The 25,502-nt window shown below is 43.4% G+C and overlaps 1 protein-coding gene across 1 annotated transcript in view; it reads left to right on the plus strand.

Moving 5' to 3' along the window:
* LOC122940407 (zinc finger protein 850-like) overlaps positions 1 to 21,782 on the plus strand; it is a 335,684-nt gene extending 313,902 nt beyond the window's left edge. Inside the window, exon 4 of the mRNA XM_044297073.1 lies at positions 20,755 to 21,782. Coding sequence (XP_044153008.1) covers positions 20,755 to 21,782 — 1,028 coding nt within the window. The remainder of the gene's footprint in view (positions 1 to 20,754) is intronic.
* The last annotated feature ends 3,720 nt before the right edge of the window (positions 21,783 to 25,502 follow it).

Here is a 25,502-nt window from a genome sequence, read left to right on the forward strand (position 1 = left end):
AGTCCCCCCAAGAAGATTCTGCATCTCACCCCAGCGCAGGTCAGAACTTCCAAAAATTTGGCAGGGCGTCCAAGACCTCTTGGACCTAGGGGTGATTCAAAGGGTCCCTATCCCAGAGGAAAGGAGAGGGTTTTATTCCAGCCATTATAAACTTAAAACCCCTAAACAAGTCCATTCTATACAGGAGGTTCAGGATGGAAACAATCCCATCCATAATTCCCCTGATCCAGAAGGGGGCGTTCATGTCATCGATCGATTTAAAGGACGCCTACTACCACGTCCCCATTCATCATCTCTCTCAGAGGTATCTAAGATTTGCTATAAAGGGTCAAGACGGATCAATCCATCACTTTCAATACGTGGCCCTTCCCTTCGGTATCTCCTCGGCCCCCAGGGTCTTCACAAAAGTAGTAGTAGAGATGGTGGCCTATCTTCGTCAAGAGGGAGTTACAATCATCCCATATCTCGACGACTTCCTGATTCTGGGCAAGACAGAGTCCGAGAACCTCCGAGCAACGCAAAGATTCTCGGAATTCTTAAACAATCTCGGCTGGATCATAAATCTAAAGAAATCCACCCTAATCCCATCCAGGAGAATAAGGTTCCTGGGTGTGGAACTGGACTCATCCCTGTTAAGAACTTTCCTCCCTCAGGACAAGGCCACGACTCTAATGGAAAAGATCCGAGCATTCCAGAGGTCTCGCAGTTGCTCCATCCGGAAGGCCATGAGTCTCCTGGGAAGCCTAACAGCCTGCATCCCTTCGGTTGCCTGGTGCCAAGGCCACACAAGGGTGATCCAGAGTTGGATCCTAGGCATCTGGGACGGGAAGCAGGTAAGTCTGGACAAGACTTTCCGGATCCCGCAGGCCGTAAAAACAGACCTAGACTGGTGGAAAGAAAGAGGAAGACTGCTTGGAGGCCTACAGTGGCAGAACCATCCGGCCGTTCAGGTTATCACGGACGCAAGCCTCGGAGGCTGGGGTGCAAAGATTGGAGATCATCTTCTACAGGGCTCCTGGCCAGCCGAGATACGAGTCAAATCCTCAAACTACAGAGAGCTGTATGCAGTCCTGGAGGCGTTATTAAGGGGAGAGAGTCTTTTAAAAGGGCAACACCTAAGAGTAATGTCCGACAACACCACAACGGTGGCCTATCTGCGACATCAAGGAGGGACAAGGTCACGGCCTCTGGGTGCGTTAGCAAGAAGAATCTTCTCCTGGGCAGAAGAGAACGTCTTATCTCTCTCCGCCATCCACCTAAAGGGCTGCGAAAATACTATAGCAGATTTCCTGAGCAGGAGGACGATAGATCCAGGAGAATGGTCTCTGAACAGGGACATCTTCCGGAAGATCTCGGAAAGATGGGGCCGTCCGGAGGTAGACTTGTTCGCCTCCAGAAAAAATGCGCAGGTGGAATGCTTCTGCTCCCTAAACCGGGAGGACAGACCCTGGGCAATCGATGCCCTATCGATACACTGGAATTGGAACCTGGCCTACGCCTTCCCCCCAATACCTCTTCTTCCCAGGGTCATCCAGAAACTCCTAGGGGAACCAACTACTCTGATCTTAATAGCCCCTTTGTGGCCAAAGAGGAGTTGGTTCTCCACTCTAAAACAGCTATCGCTGGAGGATCCATGGGAAATCCCTTTCCAGAAAGATGTTCTAGTCCAGGGCCCTCTACTTCATCCAGACCCCGGGATATTCAAACTGTCAGTCTGGATCCTGAGAGCGAGACATTAAGAAACAGGGGTCTTTCAGAAAAAGTGATATCTACCCTAAGGGCCAGTAGGAAAAATGTGATGTCTGCCATCTACCTAAAGATCTGGAAGAGATACTGTTCCTGGTTAGGAGTGGAGCGCCCAGACACCTCCTCCCCTCCCATCAATAGGATCTTGGACTTTCTGCAGTGCGGCTTGGAATTGGGCCTAAGACCTAGTACCCTGAAAGTCCAGGTTTCTGCTCTCAGCTCCTTTTATGACTGCAGCCTAGCTAGCCACAGATGGATCAGGAGGTTCTTTAGAGCGGTTTCAAGATTGAGACCCTCTCTGAAATCGAGGGCTCCTACTTGGGACCTTAACATAGTCCTAGAAGGCCTAACAAAACCTCCCTTTGTACCGTTATCAGAAATCTCTTTAAAACACCTTTCCCTAAAAACTGCCTTTTTAATTGCTATCACCTCAGCCAGACGTATTGGAGAGATCCAGGCCCTTTCTTGTAGGGAACCCTACCTCCAGATCACCCAAGATCACATCCGTTTAACTCTCGATCCAGGTTTTCTCCCAAAAGTAGTCTCCCCCTTCCATCGGGAACAGGAGATCTTTCTACCTTCCATCCCCAGATCTGAATCTTCAGGGTCTAGTGTTAATTTACATCTCTTAGATGTCAGGGATACAGTGATCCAGTACCTGGATTCTACCAGGGATTTTAGGGTTGATGGCAATCTCCTTGTTCAGTTTTCGGGGAAAAATAAGGGAAAGAAACTAGCTAGGTCTTCCATAGCCAGATGGATCAGATCCACCATTGAATATTGTTACAGGTTCCAAAATATACCCAGTCCTGATAATGTTAAGGCCCACTCTACTAGGGCCACTGCCTCCTCTTGGGCTGAGAAAGGAGGAGTCTCGCTGGACCAGATTTGCAAGGCTGCAACCTGGTCAAGCACCAATACCTTCGTAAAACATTACCGTCTTAATCTTCCGGATTCGAATGAAACTCTTTTCGGCCGGAAGGTTTTACAGGCGTTATCCCCACCCTTTTAGTTATCTGTTATGTCTCAATGTGGGCCGTCATGGTGGATGAAATGGAAAAACCGCAATTAGACTTACCGGTAATTCCGTTTCCTTGAATCCACCATGACGGCCCATACTATTCCCCTTCCCAAAAAAAAAAAAAAAAAAAAAAAAAAAAAGATATAAAATTTAAAAAAAAAAAGGGGAGATATATGCTTACGAATATATCTTTTCATATATACGTACTTTAGGATAAATAGGAGTTTAAGGGTATGGATTAATATCCTTTTACTTTTGTTCCACCTTTTCGGGTAATTGTAAAGCACTGAGGAGGTGGAGGGGTGGGGGGTTCTTAAACTCTCTGTGTTCCTGCCCCTACAGAGGTCAAGGGTCAATCTCAATGTGGGCCGTCATGGTGGATTCAAGGAAACGGAATTACCGGTAAGTCTAATTGCGTTTTTTTTTTAATATATATATTTTTTTCAATTCTGTCTCAGAGTGGGAATGCACTTACAATGTGAATTTCAGACCCTTCCATGATTTCTAAGTGGGAGAACTTGCAAAATTGCAGTGTGTTCAAATACTTCTGTTCCCCACTGTATACAGGAGACCTGCAGATATTTGGGTCAGATAACTCCTGCTGTTCGGTCATTTTTGGTAGTCTTTTCAGGTCATATAAAACCTTCCACACGACTTCTCCAACCGTCTGATGACTTCTATAATATTTGTTTCACAGCTTGTGAATCCGGATGAAGATCTGAACAATATTAATCCTACAGAGACATATGTGAGGGGTGATGAGCAGAGTACAGAGGACATTCCTACAGATAACCGCCCAGGTGAGTAGTGACCACTAAGTAAAGCAGAGAGGTCTCTAAGATTCTTCTCCTTCACTGGATGATACAATTTTATGTTACATTTTTAGGTTCTGTCTTCTGTCAGTTTTTTCAGCGTTATATTCACTGATTCAGCTAAAATTCTAATTAAATATGGATGGAAATGTGACAGCGTTATATAGGTGATATACAGTATATATATATTATATATATAGTCCATCCTCAGGAGAGGTCATTAATATCAGATCGGCGGCGGATTAAACTCCCGGCAGCCTTGTCGGTCAGATGTATGGAGAGGACACAGTGCTCTGCGTGCTCTTAGGCCTCTTCCTGGCCATGCAATGTGACGTTCATCGGTCATATGGCCTAGGCACAGATTAGTCCCACTCGAGTGAATGGGTCTGAGCTGCAATGCCAAGCACAGCTACTATTCAACAGACGGCGCTGTGCTCGGTAAGCTGTGAGGAGGCTTTGTATTAACTGGAGCTCCGGTGAGCACCGAGGCTGCCTCAGACAGCTGATTGGTGGGGGTGCAGGGTGTCGGACCCCCGCTGATATTGATGACCTATGCTGAGGAAAATCTTTGAGAACCCCTTTAACCCCTTCAAGACCAAGCTAGTTTTTACCTTAAGGACCAGGCCATTTTTAGCAAATCTGACATGGTAATAACTTTTAAAACACCTTTACTTATCCAGGCCATTCTGAGATTGTTTTCTCGTCACATATTGTACTTCATGACAGTAGTAAAATTGAGTCAAAATATTTATTTTATTTATAAAAAAATACAAAATTTACCCCAAATTAGCAAATTTCTATTTCTCTACTTTTATAATAGATAGTGATACCTCAAAAAATAGTTATAACTTTAAATTTCCCTTATGTCTACTTCATGTTTGGACCATTTTGTGAATTACATTTTATTTTTTGGAGACATAAAAAGGCTTAGAAGTCTAGAAGCAAATCTAGAATTTTTTTTGAAAATTTTCAAAAACCACTTTTAAGGACCAGTTTAGGTCTGAAGTCACTTTGTGAGGGTTACATAATAGAAACCACCCATAAATGGCCCCATTTTAGAAACTACACCCCTCAAGGTATTCAAAACTGATTTTACAAACTTTGTTAACCCTTTAGGTGTTCCACAAGAATTAAAGGAAAATGGAGATGACATTTCATAATTTCACTTTTTGGGCAGATTTTCCATTTTAATCAATTCTTTCCAGTAAAAAAGCAAGGGTTAACAGCCAAACAAAACTCAATATTTATTACCCTGATTCTGTAGATTACAGAAACACCCCATTTGTGATTGTAAACTGCTGTACGGGCACACTGCAGGGCGTAGAAGGAAAGGAATGCCATATGGTTTTTGGAGGGCCATGTCACATTTGAAGACCCCCTGTTGCACCCCTAGAGTAGCAACTCCAATAAAATGACCCCAATTTGAAAACTACGAGATAAAGTGGCAGTTTTGTTGGTACTATTTTAGGGTACATATGATTTTTGGTTGCTCTATATTACACTTTTTGTGAGGCAAGATAACAAAAAATAGCTGTTTTGGCACCATTTATATTTTTTGTTATTAACAATGTTCATCTGACAGGTTAGATCATGAGCTATTTTTATAAAGCAGGTTGTTACGGACGTGACAATACCAAATATGACTACTTGTTTTGGTTGTTTGTTTCCGTTTTACATAATAAAGCATTTACATTTTTTAAAATATTTTTTTAGTGTCTCCATATTCTGAAAGCCATATTTTTTTTTTTTTTATTAATATTTTTGGGCGACTGTCTTATGTAGGGTCTTATTTTTGGCGGGATGAGATGACTGTTGGTACAATTTTGGAGTGTGTATGACTTTTTGATCGCTTGGTATTAGACTTTTTGTGATGTAAGGTGACAAAAAATTGCTTTTTTGACATTGTTTATTTAAAAAAATATTACGGTGTTCACCTGAGGGGTTAGGTCATGTGATATTGTTATACAGCAGGTGATTACAGACACGGCTATACCTAATATGTATACTTTTTTTAATTAAAGTTTTACACAATAACAGCATTTTTGAAACAAAGAAAATCATGTTTTAGTGTCTCCATATTCTGAGAGCCATAGTTTTTTTAATTTTTGGGGCGTTTGTATTAGGTAGGGTCTCATTTTTTGCGGGATGAGATAACAGATTGATTGGTATGATTTTAGGGTGCGTATGACTTTTTGATCGCTTGGTATGACACTTTTGTGTTGTAAGGTAGTAGGGAGGAATCGGGCAACTATAGGCCAGTAAGCCTGACAGCAATAGTGGGGAAATTAATGGAAACCATACTCAAGGAGAGGATTGTGGAACATCTAAAAATCCCATGGATTGAAAGATGAAAAACAGCATGGGTTTACTTCAGGGAGATCATGTCAAACTAATCTTATAGATTTTTTTGATTGGGTGACTAAAATAATAGATGGCGGAGGTGCAGTAGACATCGCTTATCTAGACTTCAGTAAGGCTTTTGATACTGTCCCACATAGAAGGCTTATCAATAAATTGAGGTTTTGTGCTTGGACTCCCATATTGTTGAATGGATTAGGCAGTGGCTGAGGGACATACAAGAGAGGGTTGTAATCAATGGAGTATATTCAGACCATGGTCTTGTTACCAGTGGGGTACCTCAGGGATCTGTTCTAGGACCCATATTGTTCAATATCTTTATCGGCGAAATTGCAGAAGGCCTCAATGGTAAGGTGTGTCTTTTTGCTGATGACACAAATATTTGTAACAGGGTTGATGTTCCTGGAGGGATACACCAAATGGAAAATAATTTAGGAAAACTAGAGGAATGATTAAAAATTTGGCAACTAAAATTGTATGTTGATAAGTGCAAGATAATGCACCTGGGACGTTAAACACCAGAATATAAGTGATACAGTCCTAACTTCAGTATCTGAGGAAAGGGATTTAGGGATCATTATTTCAGAAGACTTAAAGGTAGGCAGACCATGTCATAGAGCAGCAGGAAATGCTAGCAGAATGCTTGGGTGTATAGGGAGAGGCATTACCAGTAGACAGAGGGAGGTGCTCATGCCGCTCTACAGAGCACTAGTGAGACCTCATGTGGAGTATTGTGCTCAGTACTGGAGACCATATCTCCAGAAGGATATTGATACTTTGGAGAGAGTTCAGAGAAGAGCTACTAAACTGGTACATGGATTGCAGGATAAAACTTACCAGGAAAGATTAAAGGACCTTAACATGTATAGCTTGGAAGAAAGACGAGACAGAGGGGATATGATAGAAACTTTTAAATACATAAAGGGAATCAACAAGGTAAAAAAAAAGGAGAGAATATTTAAAAGAAGAAAAACTGCTACAAGAGGACATAGTTTTAAATTAGAGGGGCAAAGGTTTAAAAGTAATATCAGGAAGTATTACTTTACTGAGAGAGTAGTGGATGCATGGAATAGCCTTCCTGCAGAAGTGGTAGCTGCAAATACAGTGGAGGAGTTTAAGCATGCATGGGATAGGCATAAGGCCATGCTTTATATAGATAAGATAGGGCCAGGGGCTATCCATAGTATTTAGTATATTGGGCAGACTAGATGGGCCAAATGGTTCTTATCTGCCGACACATTTTATGCTTCTATGTAAGGTGACAAAAAATTGCTTTTTTTACACCGTTTTTATATATACAGTATATATTTTTTTTTACGATGTTCACCTGAGGGGTAAAATCATGTGATATTTTTATAGAGCAGGTTATTACGGAAGCGTCGATATCTAATATGTTTACTTTTATTATTTATTAAAGTTTTACACAATAACAGCATTTTTTAAACAAAAAAAATCATGTTTCTCGCTGGTATCATTGGGGGACACAGGACCGTGGGTATAGCTTGCTGCTGCCACTAGGAGGCGACACTAGGCTGAAAAGTGATAACTCCTCCCCTGCAGGCTATACCCCCTCCAGCCTGGAGAGAGCATATCAGTTTTTAGCTTAGTGTCGTAGGAGGCAGACCTCCCTGCTTAGCAGGGTGGCCTTTTTTGATTTTCTTAATTTTGTTATTTTTTACAGATTCATGGATGGGGCACAGGCACGCTTGCGTCCCTGTCTCCCTGGGAGGCTGGCCGGTGTTGCTTGTTCCACCGCCTTGCCTCCCCCAAGAAGACAAAGTGGACCAGGGCAGCCTCGCTCCCCTGCTTCCCGCCAGCAAGAGGGACACCTGCTCTCCAGCCCTTCTCTGCCCGGACCCCTGATGCCTGGTGCCAGCGGTCGTGGGGTGTCCCTGCTGGTACAAGACTATGGGTGAAGAACACAGATGAAGGCAGGTGAGTATACTGTCCCTCTCTGTAATCGGGGAATGAAGGGGTTAATCCCGAACCGGCGGCGGCATTATTTTCCTCCCACCCCCCTCCGATCTGACATATCGGGCAGGGGACATTTAGAAACTAGCCCCTGCACTCTCAATGCCCCTTCCTCAGACCGTCCGGGTGGGCTCCCCGGTCGGCCAGGCACCGCGCCTCTAGCAGGTATGATCTTGGACGCCTGTTAGTGCCGATCGGGGTACCTCCGTTTCCCAACGGCGGAGCACAGAAAAATCTAGGCCCCGGCTTCATTCGGGCCTTACGATTCTTCCCGGCCGCGCTGTTTTGTTTTTTCCGACCCGCGGGTAGGTTCCATGGCCTCATTCATTGCACCGCCAGGTACCGCTGTGTTCGGCTGGCGGTGGGTCCCATGTGAAACTTTAGTTCCCGGCTTTGCGGCCTTCTAGGCCGCTACATCACCTCTGGTACGGAGGGCGGGTCCATATTCTGGCGCGAATTTTCCCCGGGAGCCAGCTGGCTCCGCTCTGGCTTTGGTCATTAACCCTTCCTAATCCGGTAACCAGATTACCCCTACCCTAGGTCTCTGTCTGCAGGCACGATGTGCCTTAATATGGCAGGATACAGCCTTTCTTCCTCCTTGTCCATTTAAGGTTAGGTCCTCACCTATATATATTTGTTCTTTTTAAATATATATATATATATATAAAATAAAAATAAAATTATTTTTAATTAAAAAAAAAATAATAAAAAAAAAAAAAAAAAAAAAAAGTGGGGTCATACAGGTTCTGCCCTTCTCAACCGAGCTCTATGCCCAGGGCCTGTTCCCAATCCCGGACAGTGGAGAATTTTTCAGTTCCTAACCCACCCTCCGGGGCCGTTGCTAATGCTCCAACTGTGCAAATCCAGTGGAGTTCATCTGACCTTACGGGCAGCTTGGTTGATAGTGCTTCACTCGGACAAGGCCAGTGGAGTACATATGAAAGGTCCCCAATCGCCCTTCGGGCCGTTTGGTTGATAATGATCCACTTGCGAAAATTCAGTGGAGTATATCTGACGGTTCCCAATCCGCCCTCTGAGGCCATTTGGTTGATATGGCTCCAACTGTGCAATTCCAGTGGAGTACATCTGACGGATTCCCATTCCGCCCTCTGGGCCGTTTGGTTGATACTGCTCCAACTGCGTAAATCCAGTGGGATACTACTGGAGGATCCCAATCCGCCCTCTGAGGCCGGTTGGTTGATTATGTTCCAACTGCGCGAATCCAGTGGACTACATCTGAGGGACTCCCATTCCGCCCTCTGGACTGTTGGGTTGTTAATGCTCCAACTGCGTAAATCCAGTGGAGTACATCCGAAGAGTCCCCAATCCGCTCTCTGGGCTGTTTGGTTGATAATGCTCCAACTGCAAAGCCCAGTGGGTTACATTTGGAGGATCCCAATCCGCCCTCTGAGGCCGGTTGGTTAATAATACTACAACTGTGCAAATCCAGTTGAGGACAACTGACACTTCCCATCCACCCTCCGGGGGCGTCTGTTTGAGTTTTTTCCTCCGGCGCAACTCAGCGGAGGACCGCTGGAAGTTCCCAATCCACCCTCCTGGGTCGTTTGGTTAATAGAGCACCGTCTGCGCAATCGGTGAGCAGACCTTTAGTTCCATTCCACCTCCGGGGTAGTTGATTCTTATATCAACACCGCCACAGCCTGCAACAGCCATAGGCTAGAGGCTGAGGGGTGGAACTGCGCACGAGCGGGCCGAAGCAGGACAGTTATTCGGACTCTGACAGGAATCCGGATTATTTTTCCTAGATTACGTCCGTGCTCACCGGTTCTGGTGGATGCATTCTCCCTTTCCTTAGGCACTATTTACACTTCTACTAGATACAGTGCTTAATTTGGGTATTATCCCCTTCCTGAGGTGGACTGACCTCACTAGCATTGGCCTCAATGCCAGCCATAGGTGCCCTCGTTCTGTGAGTGGCGGAATTGAAGTTCCACTGAGCTCAGTATCGTCAGCATACCTTAACCTTTTGTATAGGTGGCATGATGGCATTCTCACTGCTGTCGCAGTGTTTACGTACGCATTACCCACTTACTGGGGTGGGATGATGGCACTTCCCACAGAGTACAGAACTCGTCATATGCAAGTTCTTGCTAGGTGCGTTACACCCTTCGATGGGTGTTGTATTTACACTACCTCGGGTTACAGTACTTACTGGATATGCTACTCCCGATCATAGGTAAAGCGTTTGCACTGCCACTGGGCGCAGTGCTTGCCGTAGATTTTTCCCCCTCCTTTCAGTAGGTAATTGCACTTCCGTAGGTTGCGGTTCTGACTATCACGCTACCCCCTTCCCTAACCGGGGGATTGCGCTTCTGTTGGTTACTATTCCATCTCCCATTTGCCATCACATACTTCCTATGGAATTACCCTCTACAAACGATCCGGTAACGGGGGAATCACTATGCATCTTTGCATGCTGTATTTCAGCTACGCCACGACTCTAGAGGCCTTGGTTTCCTTCACAGGTGGTCCGTGGCAACGTCGGTACCGCTGGTGCAGGATATTTCTCATCTAGTGGCATATGGATACTGCCACTGGAGACTATGGATACACCCATATTGGATCCCTCTTTTCTTCATGCACGTTATTGGAGACGCAAAAAGGTCGGCCTTTGTGCTCTCAGGGGTGTCACCCAGCCTTATGTGTCCTAGACTCCCCACCCCCATGAGCCTCCACCATTCAGGTCAGTCACACTGCACAGGGTACTGTGGTCAAGATCCAGCAAGCAGAATATTCCACCGACTCCGGATTCTTCGTCCACCACTCATCCTTGTCTAGGTGAGTGCGTCATGCTGGCAATCGGCAGTGGCTACTACAACGGCTTCTCCTTCGCAGGGTAGTCTTCACGCTAGGGCTAGATGCTCCTTATCGCTGTAGCGGGACAGCCCCCTTCAGGTAGGGGTTCTACCCTAGTACTAATTCGGCAGTTGCTCCTGTTCAGCGCCCTTGTCAGGTGGAGGGTTTAAGGTTAGCTCTACTACCTGGGCCAGTTTGATACCAGAACTTCTACTGGATGTCCTCAGGCCTTCTCCTCATGTCCACGCTGGCGGAGCATGCGGTGACCCCTACCGCTCGAGGGGTGTTTGAGTCGCCATTACATGCTAAGGGTCCTACTGCATAGTTCTTTCGTCAGGCAACGGATTCCTCTAACACGAGAATCAGTGACCTCTACGGTGTGGCCTACTCCTCGGCTGGAGTATGGCGTGAGCATTACTCTTGGGGCTTCCCTTGTAGGAGTATGGAGTATCGCATCACCACTAGACACTGTTGAGCTCCAGTCTCACAGGGGAATGGGCTTTAGCTCTGGCCTCTTTCTGGTTTACTACCAGTAAGGGTCCGTGGCTCGGACAACTGTTGTCCTCCTGCCACATTTAATCCATTCCATATGTTTGAGAAGGCTCTTGATGTGAGCCGTAACGCGTCAGAGTATTGTATGTGACCAATGGAGACATCATCTTTTGTTGAGGACTACAGTGAGTGCCGGTTTTTCTTCATTCTTGTTATTAACTGTTATCCTTCTGTCGTCGGCTCGGGTGTGGCGATGGTTGATCAGCACCTACCTTTTGAGTGCGTTCTACTGGGTAGATCAGTCCCTACGGCACTCGTCAACACTGAAGTGCCGTTCTGAGCGGGACCTGGATTCTAGTAGTCATGACGTCACGCCATTGGTGCGACCTTCTCTTAAGATGTCAGTGATATCTACGTCACCTCAAGCTAATGGTGGTTGTTCTTTCACTGCTCATTCCGGGGGTGGACTGAGAGCCTTCCCAAGACTAGCGGAGCGTAGTCGAGCTCCACCCGGCAAGAGTATTCCTCTCATCTTTGTTCCACTCATCTGCCCTTCCAGGCAGCGTTGCTGCTTTGTTGAAGTATAGTCACTGACGGGGCTTCCCATCACTAGCGGTGCTCACATTGGCTTTACTTTACCTTTCCCGTGTGGTATTGATACTTTGGCCTGCAGTGGGGCACGCCTGGCTCAGGCGTTTCTTTCTTAGGGATTCTCAGGCAGCTTCTCTCACTAGAAATCTCACCACCTGCCTCTATGGCTGTAAGGGTGTTGGTCTACCGATATTCCGCTCCCTAGGGTGCGTTCTCTGGACCAGAGGTGAATCCTACGGACTTGGCCTTTTTAGTTCTACTTCCACAGCTGCGGCCAGGAGCCGGCTGTTGGGTGGCATTATTATTTTTCATTTTTATTTTTTCTCTGGCGTTGATTCGCCTTTCTTGTACGTATTTTATTTTTTTCTTTTTTTTTTCTTTAAGTATGAACATGGGGCAGTGTTCCGTCCAGGATCCTCTTTTTTCGTGGAAGGTGGTCGCCTTCCACACCTCACAGACATGGGTTTCTCTTCTTCTCCCTCGTAGTACACGGACCGAGCTCTCCATCAGCCATGTGATTTGGCCTGTGAGCGTGCTTGTCCTTGTCTAGCGCTTACAGCCCTACGGACTTCTACCAATTCTTATCCTGGGGTCCTTGTCAAGGCTGACGGCCTCCAAAGGGTGTTTTCCAGATAGTTCCATTTAACAGTTGCTCGGGCAGTCTGCCCTCGGGTAGGCAACGCCCGACTGAGTCTTGGCCCACCCGACCAGCGGTCTGCGTTTCTCGGGTCAATCTCCTTCATGCGGTAGCTTCCAGTGTGGAAGGCAGTAGCTTGGTCTTCCGGACACACATTCATCAAGTCTTACCGGGTGCTTTCCTAGGCTCCGGCGGATATTGTTCCAGGCAGCAAATTCTTGCAGGCGGCAGTGAGTTGCGCGTCCTTGGAACGTTTTTTTCTCCAGGGGCATGTGATTTTTTTCCCTCCCCGTGGACTGCTTTAGGACGTCCCACGGTCCTGTGTCCCCCAATGATACCAGCGAGAAAACGAGATTTTTGTGAAACTCACCTGTAAAATCTCTTTCTCGCGTGGTTCATTGGGGGACACAGCTCCCACCCAGTAATTTCTGTTTGCTCTGGTTGTTGGCGGTTGTGGAGCCAGTATGGCCCCAGTTCTGGTTTGATCTGACTGGCGGTGGTCAGTTGGTTGTTTACTGTATGGTTATTTTCTCCTACTCCTATGGCTTGGGCACAAACTGATATGCTCTCTCCAGGCTGGAGGGGGTATAGCCTGCAGGGGAGGAGTTATCACTTTTCAGCCTAGTGTCGCCTCCTAGTGGCAGCAGCAAGCTATACCCACGGTCCTGTGTCCCCCAATGAACCACGCGAGAAAGAGATTTTACAGGTGAGTTTCACAAAAATCTCGTTTTTAGCGTCTCCATATTCTGAGAGCCATATTTTTTAATTTTTTTTTAGGCGATTGTCTTATGTAGGGTCTCATTTTTTGCGGGATGAGATGACGGTTTGATTGGTATGATTTTGGGGTGCATATGACTTTTTGATCGCTTGGTATTACACTGTTTGTTATGTGAGGTGACAGAAAATTGCTTTTTTACACCGTTTTAACTTTTTTATTTTTTACGGAGTTCACCTGAGTGTGTAACTCATATGATATTTTTAAAGAGCAGGTCATTACGGACGTGGCAATACCTAATATGTCTACTTTTTTTATTTATTTAAGTTTTATAAACAAAAAATGGGTATGGTGGTGTACGTCCTCTTTTTGAAGCAATTAAATATATATATATATATATATATATATATGAAGAGGAGCGCTAAAACAAAATAACAAATCTTTATTAGTGAGGTACTAGGATAAAATAGAAGGGTATATACCCAAACGACAGCTACCACCTGGGTAGAGAGAGTAGATATCACTCAATTGTGGGACCTAACCTACTGAAGATACTAATAGCGCCACTCAATGGAAGGTGTGTATAACAGTAGTGTGAAAAGTGGGTCCCACAAACTAAAGCCACCAGCACTAGGGGGCTAAACCCACATGGTCATATGACTAACCGAAGTGGGAATGAATGAAGCAGGATAACCTAGCAAAGAGGAGCTGTAGTGCTTACCAACAGTTGCAGTGAGTGGCAGCGCGTATTGCCACCACTGCACTGAGTAGATTGAGGTGCTGGACTGGGGCACAAGAAAGGGCCGCTGTAGTGGCTAGTATACCAACAAAAACTGACTCTCCGGCCACTGCCACGTATAATAATTGTTTAACGTGTTTCCGTGTACCTAAGTACTCTTCATCAGGAGAAAATGCACCGTTGCTTGAGCCCGTAACCTCTGGTGTAAGGTATGGCTTAAAGCTGAAACCCAGGACCGATGTTGGGTAACCTTCCTAAAGCCGGGTACCTCTAGTGTGAGACGTGGCATATTAGCTGGAACCTACAACCCTGCCTAAGCCGTCCACCTCTAAACTGAGGGGTGGCGTGCTAGTGTGCAACAGAATCGGCGCTATGATGGCCACGAAGCGGCTCACAGAATGCCAAGTTTAAAAGGACAATAACCCCGCCCCACCGGGCATGCCCCCGTACTGTCAGCCAATCTGGCCAGAGGCTCGGCAAGGTAACACCAATTGGCTAACAAGTGGGCGGAACAAAGCGAGTCCCGGGGAAAGTGTAGGGAGAACTACAAGGCGGCTCTACATGAACGAACCAATATATATCTATTCTCCCTCCACTGGCTATTCCCTATATATTGATACTCTGACTGTACGTTCGTGTAGAGCCGCCTTGTAGTTCTCCCCACACTTTTGGCGCATTAGCGCTTTCCCCAGGACTCACTTTGTTCCGCCCGCTTGTTAGCCAATTGGTGTTACCTTGCCGTGCCTCTGGACGGATTGGCTGACAGTACGGGCGTATGTCTGGCGGGGTTACTGCCCTTTTAAACTCGGCATTCTGCGAACCGCTCCGCAGCCTTCATAGTGCCGATTCTGTTGCACACTTGCACGCCGCTTCTCAGTTTAGAGGTGGACGGCTTAGACAGGGTTGTAGGTTCCAGCTAATACGCCACGCCTCACACTAGAGGTATCCGGCTTTAGGCAGGTTACCCTACATCTGTCCTAGGTTTCAGTTTTAAGCCATACCTCACACCAGAGGTTACAGGCTCAAGCAACGGTGCATTTTCTCCTGATGAAGAGTACTTAAGTACACGGAAACACGTTAAACAATTATTATACGTGGCGGTGTCCGGAGAGTCGGTTTTGGGTGATATACTAGCCACTACAGCGGCCCTTTCTTGTGCCCCAGTCCAGCACCTCAATCTACTCAGTGCAGTGGTGGCAATGAGTGCTGCCACTCACTGCAACTGTTGGTAAGCCTAGCACTACAGCTCCTCTGTGCTAGGTTATCCTGCTTCATTCATTCCCACTTTGGTTAGTCATATGACCATGTGGGTTTAGCCCCCTAGTGCTGGTGGCTCCTCTATCTATATATATATATATATATATATATATATATTTTATTAAAGTTTTATGCACTAATATTTTTGAAACAAAAAAATATGGCTATGGCTCATCGTTTTTTTATTTTTTGGGCGATTGTTTTAGGTAGGGTCTCATTTTTTGCGGGATAAGGTTAAATTCATACTATTTTGGTGGGGAAATGCCTTTTTGATCGCTTTGTGTTGCACTTTTCGTGATGTAAGGTGACAAAAAAATGTTTTTTAGCACCGTTTTTATTTAACTTTTTTGACATTGTTCATCTGAGGGGTTAGATCATGTGATATTTTTATAGAGCCGGTCTATACGAACGCTGCGATATGTAATATGTCTACTTTTCTTTTTTCTTTTTTTCCCTCCCTCTGTATACCCCGCACATGCGGCGGTCAGCGCTGACCACCGCACGTGAAAGGGTTAATCCGCTGGCATCACCGCACACAGCGATGCCGGCGGATGCAGCAGGGGCCCGGCTATTAGTAACAGCCGGGCCCGTGCTGCGGATCGTGCGGGTGCAGCTCCTGCACCCACCCGATTCCCATCAAGTACATGTACGTGAGGATGCTGGAATGGGTTAATGATTTGCAAATGATAAAAAAAATAAAAAAATATTTAAATTAGACAAAACATCTCTCTTTATTCAGTATTGAGTATGAGAGCCACGTGCATAAATACAGTCACTTACACGCCTTGGCATCCTACCAATGAGGTTACTAATGATTGTCTGAGGAATGTTCTGCCATGCTGAATGCATTTGGGCAAGGAGATCATCAAGATCTGTTGCTGGTACCTACAGTATCTCACAAAAGTCAGTCCACCCCTCACATTTTTGTAAATATTTTATTCTATCTTTTCATGGGACAACCCTGAAGACCTGACACTTTGATACAATGTAAAGTAGTCAGTGTACGGCTTGTATAATGGTGTGAATTTGTTGTGCCCTCAAAATAACTCAACACACAGCCACTAATGTCTAAACCGCTGGCAGCAAACGTGAGTACACCCCTAAGTGAGAATGGACAAATTGTGCCCAAAGTGTCAATATTTTGTGTGGCCACCATTATTTTCCAGCACTGCCTTAACTCTCTTGGGCATGGAGTTCACTAGAGCTTCACAGGTTGCCACTTGAATCCTCTTCCACTCCTCCATGACGACATACGTCTTTTTTGAAAAGACAAGCTCTGGATATGGAGCTGAGCACGTGCGCTCAACTTCTTTGGTCGACCATGACGAGGCCTGTTCTGAGTGTAATCTGTCGTCTTAAACCGCTGTATGGTCTTGGCCACCATGCTGCAGCTTGCAATTGCTGATTATCTAGGACCCTACACCAGGTATTTATCCAAGTCCTCCTCAATGGACATCCTCCTATCCCCAACAAAAACAGAGCAGATTGTTGCTTCCATTTCTACTCCCTCCTTTTATATGTGCAAACTGAAGCATTGCCATGTTGTTTGAAAGAGGACCTTTCATGTTTTGTTTTGTTTTAGTTTAGATAAATACCTTTCCTTGCTGATGCTGCCAGTTTTTTTCAAATGTCGCTCCTACGCCCCGCGGTGCCCCCCTGCAGTTTTTCCACTCAGTATGTTAATACTGAGCATCAGTACAGGGAGGAGGAGATGCCAGGGTTTCTCAATGGGTGTTTCCTTCTCCCTGGCTGTGCCACGATCCAAACACAGCAGAGAACATCACAGCCAAGGAGAAGGAGACACCAATTGAAAAACCCTAGCGGCTCCTCCTCCATGTACTGATGCTGAGTATTAACATACTGAGTGGAAAACCTGCAGAGAGGCACAGAGGGGCGTGCGATATTACGACATTTGAAAAAAAAAAAACAGACAGGGTGGCAGCATCAGCTCTGAGTACCCCGCAAGGAAAGGTATTTATGTAAACTTTAAAAAAAACATGAAAGTTGATGAGCTTGGGCGAGAGGAGCTACATAGATCAGTTGCTAATCTGCATCAAGCAGCACGTTTCCTTCTGGATTTCTCACCTTCATCTACAGCTGGACAACGTGGTTGGTGACAATGGCAGGAACATTGTGGCTGCACTTCATTTGGGGGAAATAACACTTGTTCCCTGCATGGCACACATCATAAATTTAGTGGTGCATCAATTTTTGAAAAAGCAACGTGGCTTGCAGATGTTGGTGGTCATGTCCAGGGGACTGTCCAGCCATTCTTATGTTGCTAAAAAGGCCCTTCTGAATGTGAAGTGACAAAATGGTCTGCCTTTGTACCATTTGAATTCCACCTCACATATGCTGAAGCGTTGCTATGAGCAGCGTAAAGAGATTAATGATTTACATGATGCATGAGACCACCACAGCAGAGCATATGTTATTTGGAGCTCAGGCAGTGGCAGCTCATCAGGGACATGTCGCATACTCAACCCCTTTGAAGAGGCCACCAGAGGAGGGACAAGCATTAACATGGCATCACCCTGATACTTATATTAGAACAAATGCTCACGCTGATGCAACAAGGACTAGAGGAAGAAAAACCACCTCCACAGCTTTCTAGGGATCCTGTAGCTGATAGGAAACTGGACGGACGAAGTCGCATAAAGGAGGAAGTGGAGGAGGTGAAGTTTGTGGTGCAGGGAGACATGGAGTTTGATTGGCTCCTCAGGCACGCTGGTGAGCATGACAAACTGCATGCTTGGTTGCCTACATGCTGGCAAGCATGTGGTTAGCATCAAGCAAAGTGATGACTACTGGACAGCCATACTTTTAGTTAATTGCAATCAAAGCAAAAAGGGGAGAATGTTTTACTGATGGCTGTCATCTGCATTTCTGCCCAGGAGTCCTATCTCCAGCCTGGCTGAGTCAGAAACCTCCCTGCCCTCTCTGGTGGTGCTACCCCTACAATAAGTCTCAGAAGGCACAGCAGCAGCAGCCAATTTAGTTTTCTTAATGTGATGGAAGTTTAAGTGCTGTGCCAACCTGACGTATATTCGCAAAAGGATAAGCATTGCCTGAACAACAGGGTTCAGTCGTACCTGGACTGTGCCTTTTCTTCTGCACATATCCTGTTCCCTGACTCCATGGACTTCTGGGAGGGAGATTGTAATAGTGGCTGGAACTGGCCCAGTTTGGTATGTGTACTGTCTTGTCCAGCCTCCAGTGCAGGGTATTCAGTGTGGCAGGTGGCATCATCACACACCTCCAGCTGATGCCAAGGAGTAGATCTGCCAGAGAGTCATACACAGATTATCAGGCCAATGGGAGCAGGTTCGATTCTAGTCAAATTTATTTGTTCTCTCTTCTGACTGATTGTTCAGAATAACACCTGAAATGTATTTCAAGAAATTGGTTCCTCTCTAGTGATATATTTTTCCTAATCTTTGGATGGTGTGTACAGTATGTATGAGTCACAAGCACTTAAAGGAGTTGTTTCATCTGAGACAATGGGGGCATATCACTAGGATATGTCCCCATTGTCTGATAGGTGCATGTCCAACTGCTGGGACCCGCACCTATATCAAGAATGGAGCTGGCCAAAGTGGTGGCTGGAGGAATCTGGTCCGGCCATCACCAAGCTTTCTCCCCATAGAAGTGAATGGAAGTGCACTGTTCATGACCAGCCTCTGTTTCCATTCACTTCTATGAGCCTGACTGATATATCAGAGCCAGTGCTGCGCATGCACAGTGCACCCTCCGCCACTTTCAGAGCTCCGTTTAGGAGATAGGAGCGCGTCCCAGCGGTGGGAAGAAGTTATAGTGTGCACAGTGTCCTAGCTGCAGTGATGATGTTCGGGTCACAGGATTATTCTTCGGCGCTATATGTAGTTTGTGTAATCGGGAAAGGCTGCAGGATAAGGCTACATTCACACAAAAATTAAAAATGGCACACAACTGTTTTTATAATGAATTTAAGTCAATGGCGCTATTCACATGGCCACTCAAGACGAGTGAATAGTGGTTGTGAAAAATAGGACGTGTCCTATTTGTGTCCGTTTTCGCTGCCAGATGGACCCCATGTAAATCAATGGGACTATTTTTAATGGCCATTTATACAGGAGTGCATCCATGTAATGGCCGTTTAAAATGGGTACAGTAGTGTAAAATTGCCATTTAGGGGTTAAACTGAAAATAAATTGCCTTATCCGCTTGCACACACAAGGCAGTCTCTCTTGGTGCTGAAGGACCTGTGCTACCAACGTGATGACCTCACCATGCTCTTCCAGCATTATTGCTTAGGAGCGCATGGTGACATCATCCCACTGAGAGTGTAGGTCCTTTAGCATCAAATAAAGAGCGACTTTTCTCTACCCGTGCAAGTGGATGAATAATTATTACTGATGGGGGCCACCCTGGGGAACATTATTACTAACTGGGGCCACTATGGGGGACATTATGTATCCTGCAGGGGTTGGTAATTAAATAAAAAAAAAGCAAATAAAAATCATCTTCAAATAATGGCGGTTAAAAATTAATGCAAAACGTCCAGACGACCAAGAAAGGGATGCAAATAATGGTTGAAAAATTACCATGAAAAACTGAGTGTGTCCGTTTTTTATGGGCTTTTTTTTTTGTGAATGTAGCCTTAAGAGGTCACACAAAAAGTCTCACCACTAAACACCAGATATTTGTCTGCTGCTGGGAAGATCAAGATGTGCTCGGTATTACTTTAACTTTATTCACAGTACAGGAGCTTCACTGATGTAAAGGGGACACTAAGGGACAACCATACTGTAGGAGGCATACAAAGGGGGCATAACTACTGTGTGGGGGTACTTAGGGGTATAACTACTGTTTGGAGACCTCAAGAGGACATACTACTGAGTGGGGGCACTTAAGGAGCATCAGTACTGTAAGGTGGGCACTAAAGGGGAATTCCACTGTGAAAGAGACATTGAGGGGACATAACTATTGTGTGGGGCACTAAGAGGGGATTCGTCACCTCTTGTAAAGCGCTAGAAAATGTTTTATTTATGTATCTGTTGTGACTGATTGGGTGGGGGTTGCAGAGAAGTTGCTTAAGGTGGGAGCCAGCGTTTTCTAGTTATGCCCCTCGGTCTACTATTAGATTGTGGTCTGTTTGGCAACCACTGTTTTAGTCAATTGATACTTGAATTTTGTGCCATGCCTTGTAATTTATGTGGATTTTTTTTTTATTGCAAAAGTTATAAAACTTTAATACAATTTTAATGTTATTCCTACATTCATTCATAATAAAATGTGTTTTATTCTTGGCAGATGACTGTACGAGGAACTTAGAGAAACATCTGGTATCGTCAGATTTTGAAGTAGATGATTGTGGTATCACACGAGATACATTTGAAGAGCATGCCAATATCCAAGATATACCCTCATCCAATCACAGCCACAACGCATCATTTTATTCTTTTAAAAAGGTCCGATCTTTTGATTCATCACAGACTGTAACACAGAATAAAAGTCACAGAATAGGTGCTAAACATCAAACGGCTCACGTAAGAGGGAAGCCATTTTCATGTTCAGAATGTGAGAAATGTTTTAACCGTAAATCAAGTCTTGTTGTACATCAGAGATTTCACACAGGGGAGAAGCCATTTTCATGTTCAGAATGTGGGAAATGTTTTAACTGTAAATCAAGTCTTGTTGTACATCAGAGACTTCACACAGGGGAGAAGCGATTTTCATGTTCAGAATGTGGGAAATGTTTTCACAATAAAGGAGATCTTGTTGTTCATCAGAGAATTCACACAGGGGAGAAACCATTTTCATGTTCAGAATGTGGGAAATGTTTTAACTGTAAATCAAGTCTTGTTATACATCAGAGACTTCACACAGGGGAGAAGCCATTTTCATGTTCAGAATGTGGGAAATTGTTTAACTGTAAATCAGGTCTTGTTCAACATCAGAAAAATCACACAGGAGAAAAGCAATTTTCATGTTCAGAATGTGGGAAAGGTTTTAACAATAAATCAGATCTTGTTAGACATCAGAGAATTCACACAGGGGAGAGGCCATTTTCATGTTCAGAATGTGGGAAATGTTTTCACAATAAATCAGATCTTGTTATACATCAGAGAATTCACTCAGGAGAGAAGCCATTTTCATGTTCAGAATGTGGGAAATGGTTTAACTCTAAAGCAGGTCTTGTTATACATCAGAGAAATCACACAGGAGAGAAGCCATTTTCATGTTCAGAATGTGGGAAATGTTTTCACAATAAAGGAGATCTTGTTATTCATCAGAGAATTCACACAGGGGAGAAGCCATTTTCATGTTCAGAATGTGGGAAATGTTTTTACTATAAATCAGATCTTGTTAGACATCATAGAAATCACACAGGGAAGAAGCCATTTTCATGTTCAGAATGTGGGAAATGTTTTCATAATAAATCAGATCTTGTTGTACATATGAGAATTCACACAGGGGAGAATCCATTTTCATGTTCAGAATGTGGGAAATATTTTAACCGTAAATCATCTTTTGTTAGACATCAGAGAATTCACACAGGGGAGAAGCCATTTTCATGTTCAGAATGTGAAAGGTGTTTCTGCCATAAATCATCTCTTGTTAAACATCAAAAAACCCACATATAAGAAAAGCCATCTTCAAGCTTAGCTCCCGTATGTGTTTTTATTGTGGTCACTCACTGGCTTAATTCCTTCAAATACTCCTTTTTACAGGGAGATAAAACAGCGCCTTGCTTTCAGTTACCAGAGGTAGCTGAGGGCTTGGAGCGATGATTGGAACCGCTGTGAGAGCTCCCCAAACAAACATAGTCTCCTGTATTGAATGAATATTGGTAATCAAAGGACAGATCCAGTTAAAAGTGAAACTAAGTTTATATATAAATTAAAAAGTATAAAACTGCACCAATGCGTCAAGGGTCACAATATGGTGCTCACAGTCAAATAGAATCACCTCTTCTACACAAGTTAGAAAATCTAAAAAGCAAAAGCAAAACTGGAGAGTCCCCATACCGATTACAGGTAGAATGGGAAACATTTTTTTTTTATTTTTTTTTAAGCAAAACTGGGCACTCACAATGGAGAAAAATTAAGAGCAAATGTATTAATACTGAACAAATAACATAAAGTACAAATAAAATTGGTCCAATAGATAGCAGCAGTCTTGGACACCTCAGGGGGGAGTCTCTAAAGTGCAAAAATCATTAGCAGCATATGATACTCCCATAAAACCAATAAAGTCAAGAAATCGATAGATCTAGAGTAAGATCAATTACTCCTTGGCAAAGTAAGTCAACAGAAGATCATTGGGGACCAAAGGTTAGTTGCATCAGAAACTTATATCTTGGTACATACGAATATTGTGAGTATTAAAATTCTCATAAGGTTATCTTCAACATTCAAGACTATTTGTGTGAATAAATAATTTAGTATAGTTGAGAAAAGTTTGCACGAGTTAGCGGCATCCTAGTCTTCAAAATATTGGTTAAGTTCTCATATATTATCGAACAAGCTCTTGAGTAATATTGAATTAATATGGTATGCGATATATATTCGTGAGAGATATATTAAAGTGCACTTTGTTTAACTCACGATTTGGCGTCCTTGCTACTTCTTTTTCCCAGCTTAGCTAGCACCGCACTCTGACCTTGATTCTTGTTCCGGTGCCGGTTCACTTAGGACAGAAGATTTTCTTACATGTAGGTTGATTTATGTTCTGGAAGTAAGGATGTTCCTTTTCAATAGTGTTAAAATCGCAAAGAGTTCTTAGTGAGAAAAAACAGCAATATCTCAAGAGTAGATCTTCTTAATCTTTCATGGGGGATGTACCAAACGCGTTTTGGGACTACCATCCCTTCCTCAGTGGTAATTTCCTGCCCATGATACCTCCCTATTTATAGTGGATTCGGTGATCTTCAAAACATGATGTGGATTTGATTAATCAACAATAGCCCCTCAAAAAATATTAAAGCAATTTTCAAATTATTCAGGAGTACAGACATTTGCATAATACAGGGTGTGGTTTCCAAATCCGCAAAAAAAACGCATCAAACCCCACATGCGGTTCTGGTGCGTTTCTAATGCGTTTCTTGCGGAAACTCATAAATCAAGTTCCTTAGACCCTTTCTTTCATGAATAAATAAGTTCTTCATAATAAAATATACATAAAATCAAAAATATACACAAAATCAGAAAAGCATTTTAAAATATACTTTGCCAAATTTTCAATAATAAGTAGTGATCATAATCCTTAAAAATATAAAAACAACAATTACATATGGGGATATTTCATTTTGTTTTATTTTCTTCTTTCTCATATACAATAATATTGGTGTGATTGAATGAGGATATTGTAATATTATTGTATATGAGAAAGAAGAAAATAAGACAAAAGACTTCCCACAGTTTTTAATGAAATATCCCCATATGTTTATATTTGCGATTTTAACACTATTGAAAAGGAACCTCCTTACTTCCAGAACATAAATCAACCTACATGTCAGAAAAGCTTTGGTCCTAAGTGAACCGGCACCGGAACAAGAATCAAGGTCAGAGTGCGGTGCTAGCTAAGCGTGGGAAAAAGAAGTAGCAAGGACGCCAAATCATGAGATAAACAAAGTGAACTTTAATATATCTCTCACGAAAATATATCGCATACCATATTAATTCGATATTACTCAAGAGTTTCTTCGATAATATATGAGAACTTAACCAGCGAAAGGAATCTAATAATTAAGAAACATTTTGAAGACTAGGACGCCATTTGTATAAGAGTATCGGGACGCCGCTAACTCGTGCAAACTTTTCTCAACTATACAAAATTATTTATTCACACAAATAGTCTTGATTGTCTAAGATAACCTATAAGAACTTTCAAAAGGATTTGAATACTCACAATATTCGTATGTACCAAAATATAAGTTTCTGATGCAACTAACCTTTGGTCCCCAATGATCTTCTGTTGATTTATTTTGCCAAAGAGTAATCAATCTTACTCTATATCTATCGATTTCTTGACTTTATTGGTTTTATGGGAGTATCATATGCTGCTAATGTTTTTTGCACTTTAGAGACCCCCCCCCCCCCCCCGAGGTGTCCAAGACTGCTGCTTAATTTTTCTCCATTGTCAGTGAGTGCCCAGTTTTGCTTAAAAAACAAAAAAAAACTGTTTCCCATTCTACCTGTAATCGGTATGGGGAATCTCCATTCCTGTTAACCGCTTAAGGACACGGCCATATTTCACCTTAAGGACCAGGCCATTTTTTGCAAATCTGACCAGTGTCACTTTAAGTGCTGATAACTTTAAAACTCTTTTACTTATCCAGGCCATTCTGAGATATTTTTTTCGTCACATATAGTACTTCATGACACTGGTAAAATGGAGTAAAAAAAAAATCATTATTTATTTTAAAAAAGACCAAATTTACAAAATTTTTCAATTTCTTTACTTCTATGATACATAGTAATACCTCAAAAAATAGTTATTAATTTACATTCTCCATATGTCTACTTTATGTTTGGATCATTTTGGGAATGCCATTTTATTTTTTGGGAACGTTACAACGCTTAGAAGTTTAGAAGCAAATCTTGAAATTTTTTAGAATTTCTAAAACCCACTTTTTCAGGACCAATTCGGGTCTGAAGTCTCTTTGTGAGGCTTACATAATAAAAAAAACACCCAAAAATTACCCAATTTTTACAAACTACACCCCTCAAGGTATTCAAAACTGATTTTACAAACTTTGTTAACCCTTTAGGTGTTCCAGAAGAATTAATGGAAAATAGAGAGAAAATTTTAAAATTTTACTTTTCGGGCAAATTTTTCATTTGAATAATTTTTTTCCAGTTACAAAGCAAGGGTTAACAGCCAAACAAAACTCAATATTTATGGTCCTGATTCTTTAGTTTAGTTTATAGAAACACCCCATATGTGGTCGTAAACTGCTGTACGGGCACATGGCAGGGCGCAGAAGGAAAGGAATGACATGCGGTTTTTGGAAGGCAGATTTTGCTGGACTGTTTTTTTTGACATTATGTCCCATTTGAAGCCCCCCTGATGCACCCCTAGAGTAGAAACTCCAAAAATGTGACCCCATTTTGGAAACTACGGGATAGGGTGGCAGTTTTGTTGGTACTATTTTAGGTAACATATGATTTTTGGTTTCTCTATATTACACTTTTTGTGAGGCAAGGTAACAAGAAATAGCTGTTTTGGCACAGTTTTTTTATTTTTTTGTTATTTACAACATTCATCTGACAGGTTAGATCATGTGGTATTTTTATAGAGCAGGTTATTACGGATGCAGCAATACCTAATATGTCTACTTTTTTTAAATCATGTTATAGTGT

This window comes from Bufo gargarizans, chromosome 6, assembly GCF_014858855.1.
Source record: "Bufo gargarizans isolate SCDJY-AF-19 chromosome 6, ASM1485885v1, whole genome shotgun sequence".
NCBI lineage: Eukaryota > Metazoa > Chordata > Amphibia > Anura > Bufonidae > Bufo > Bufo gargarizans.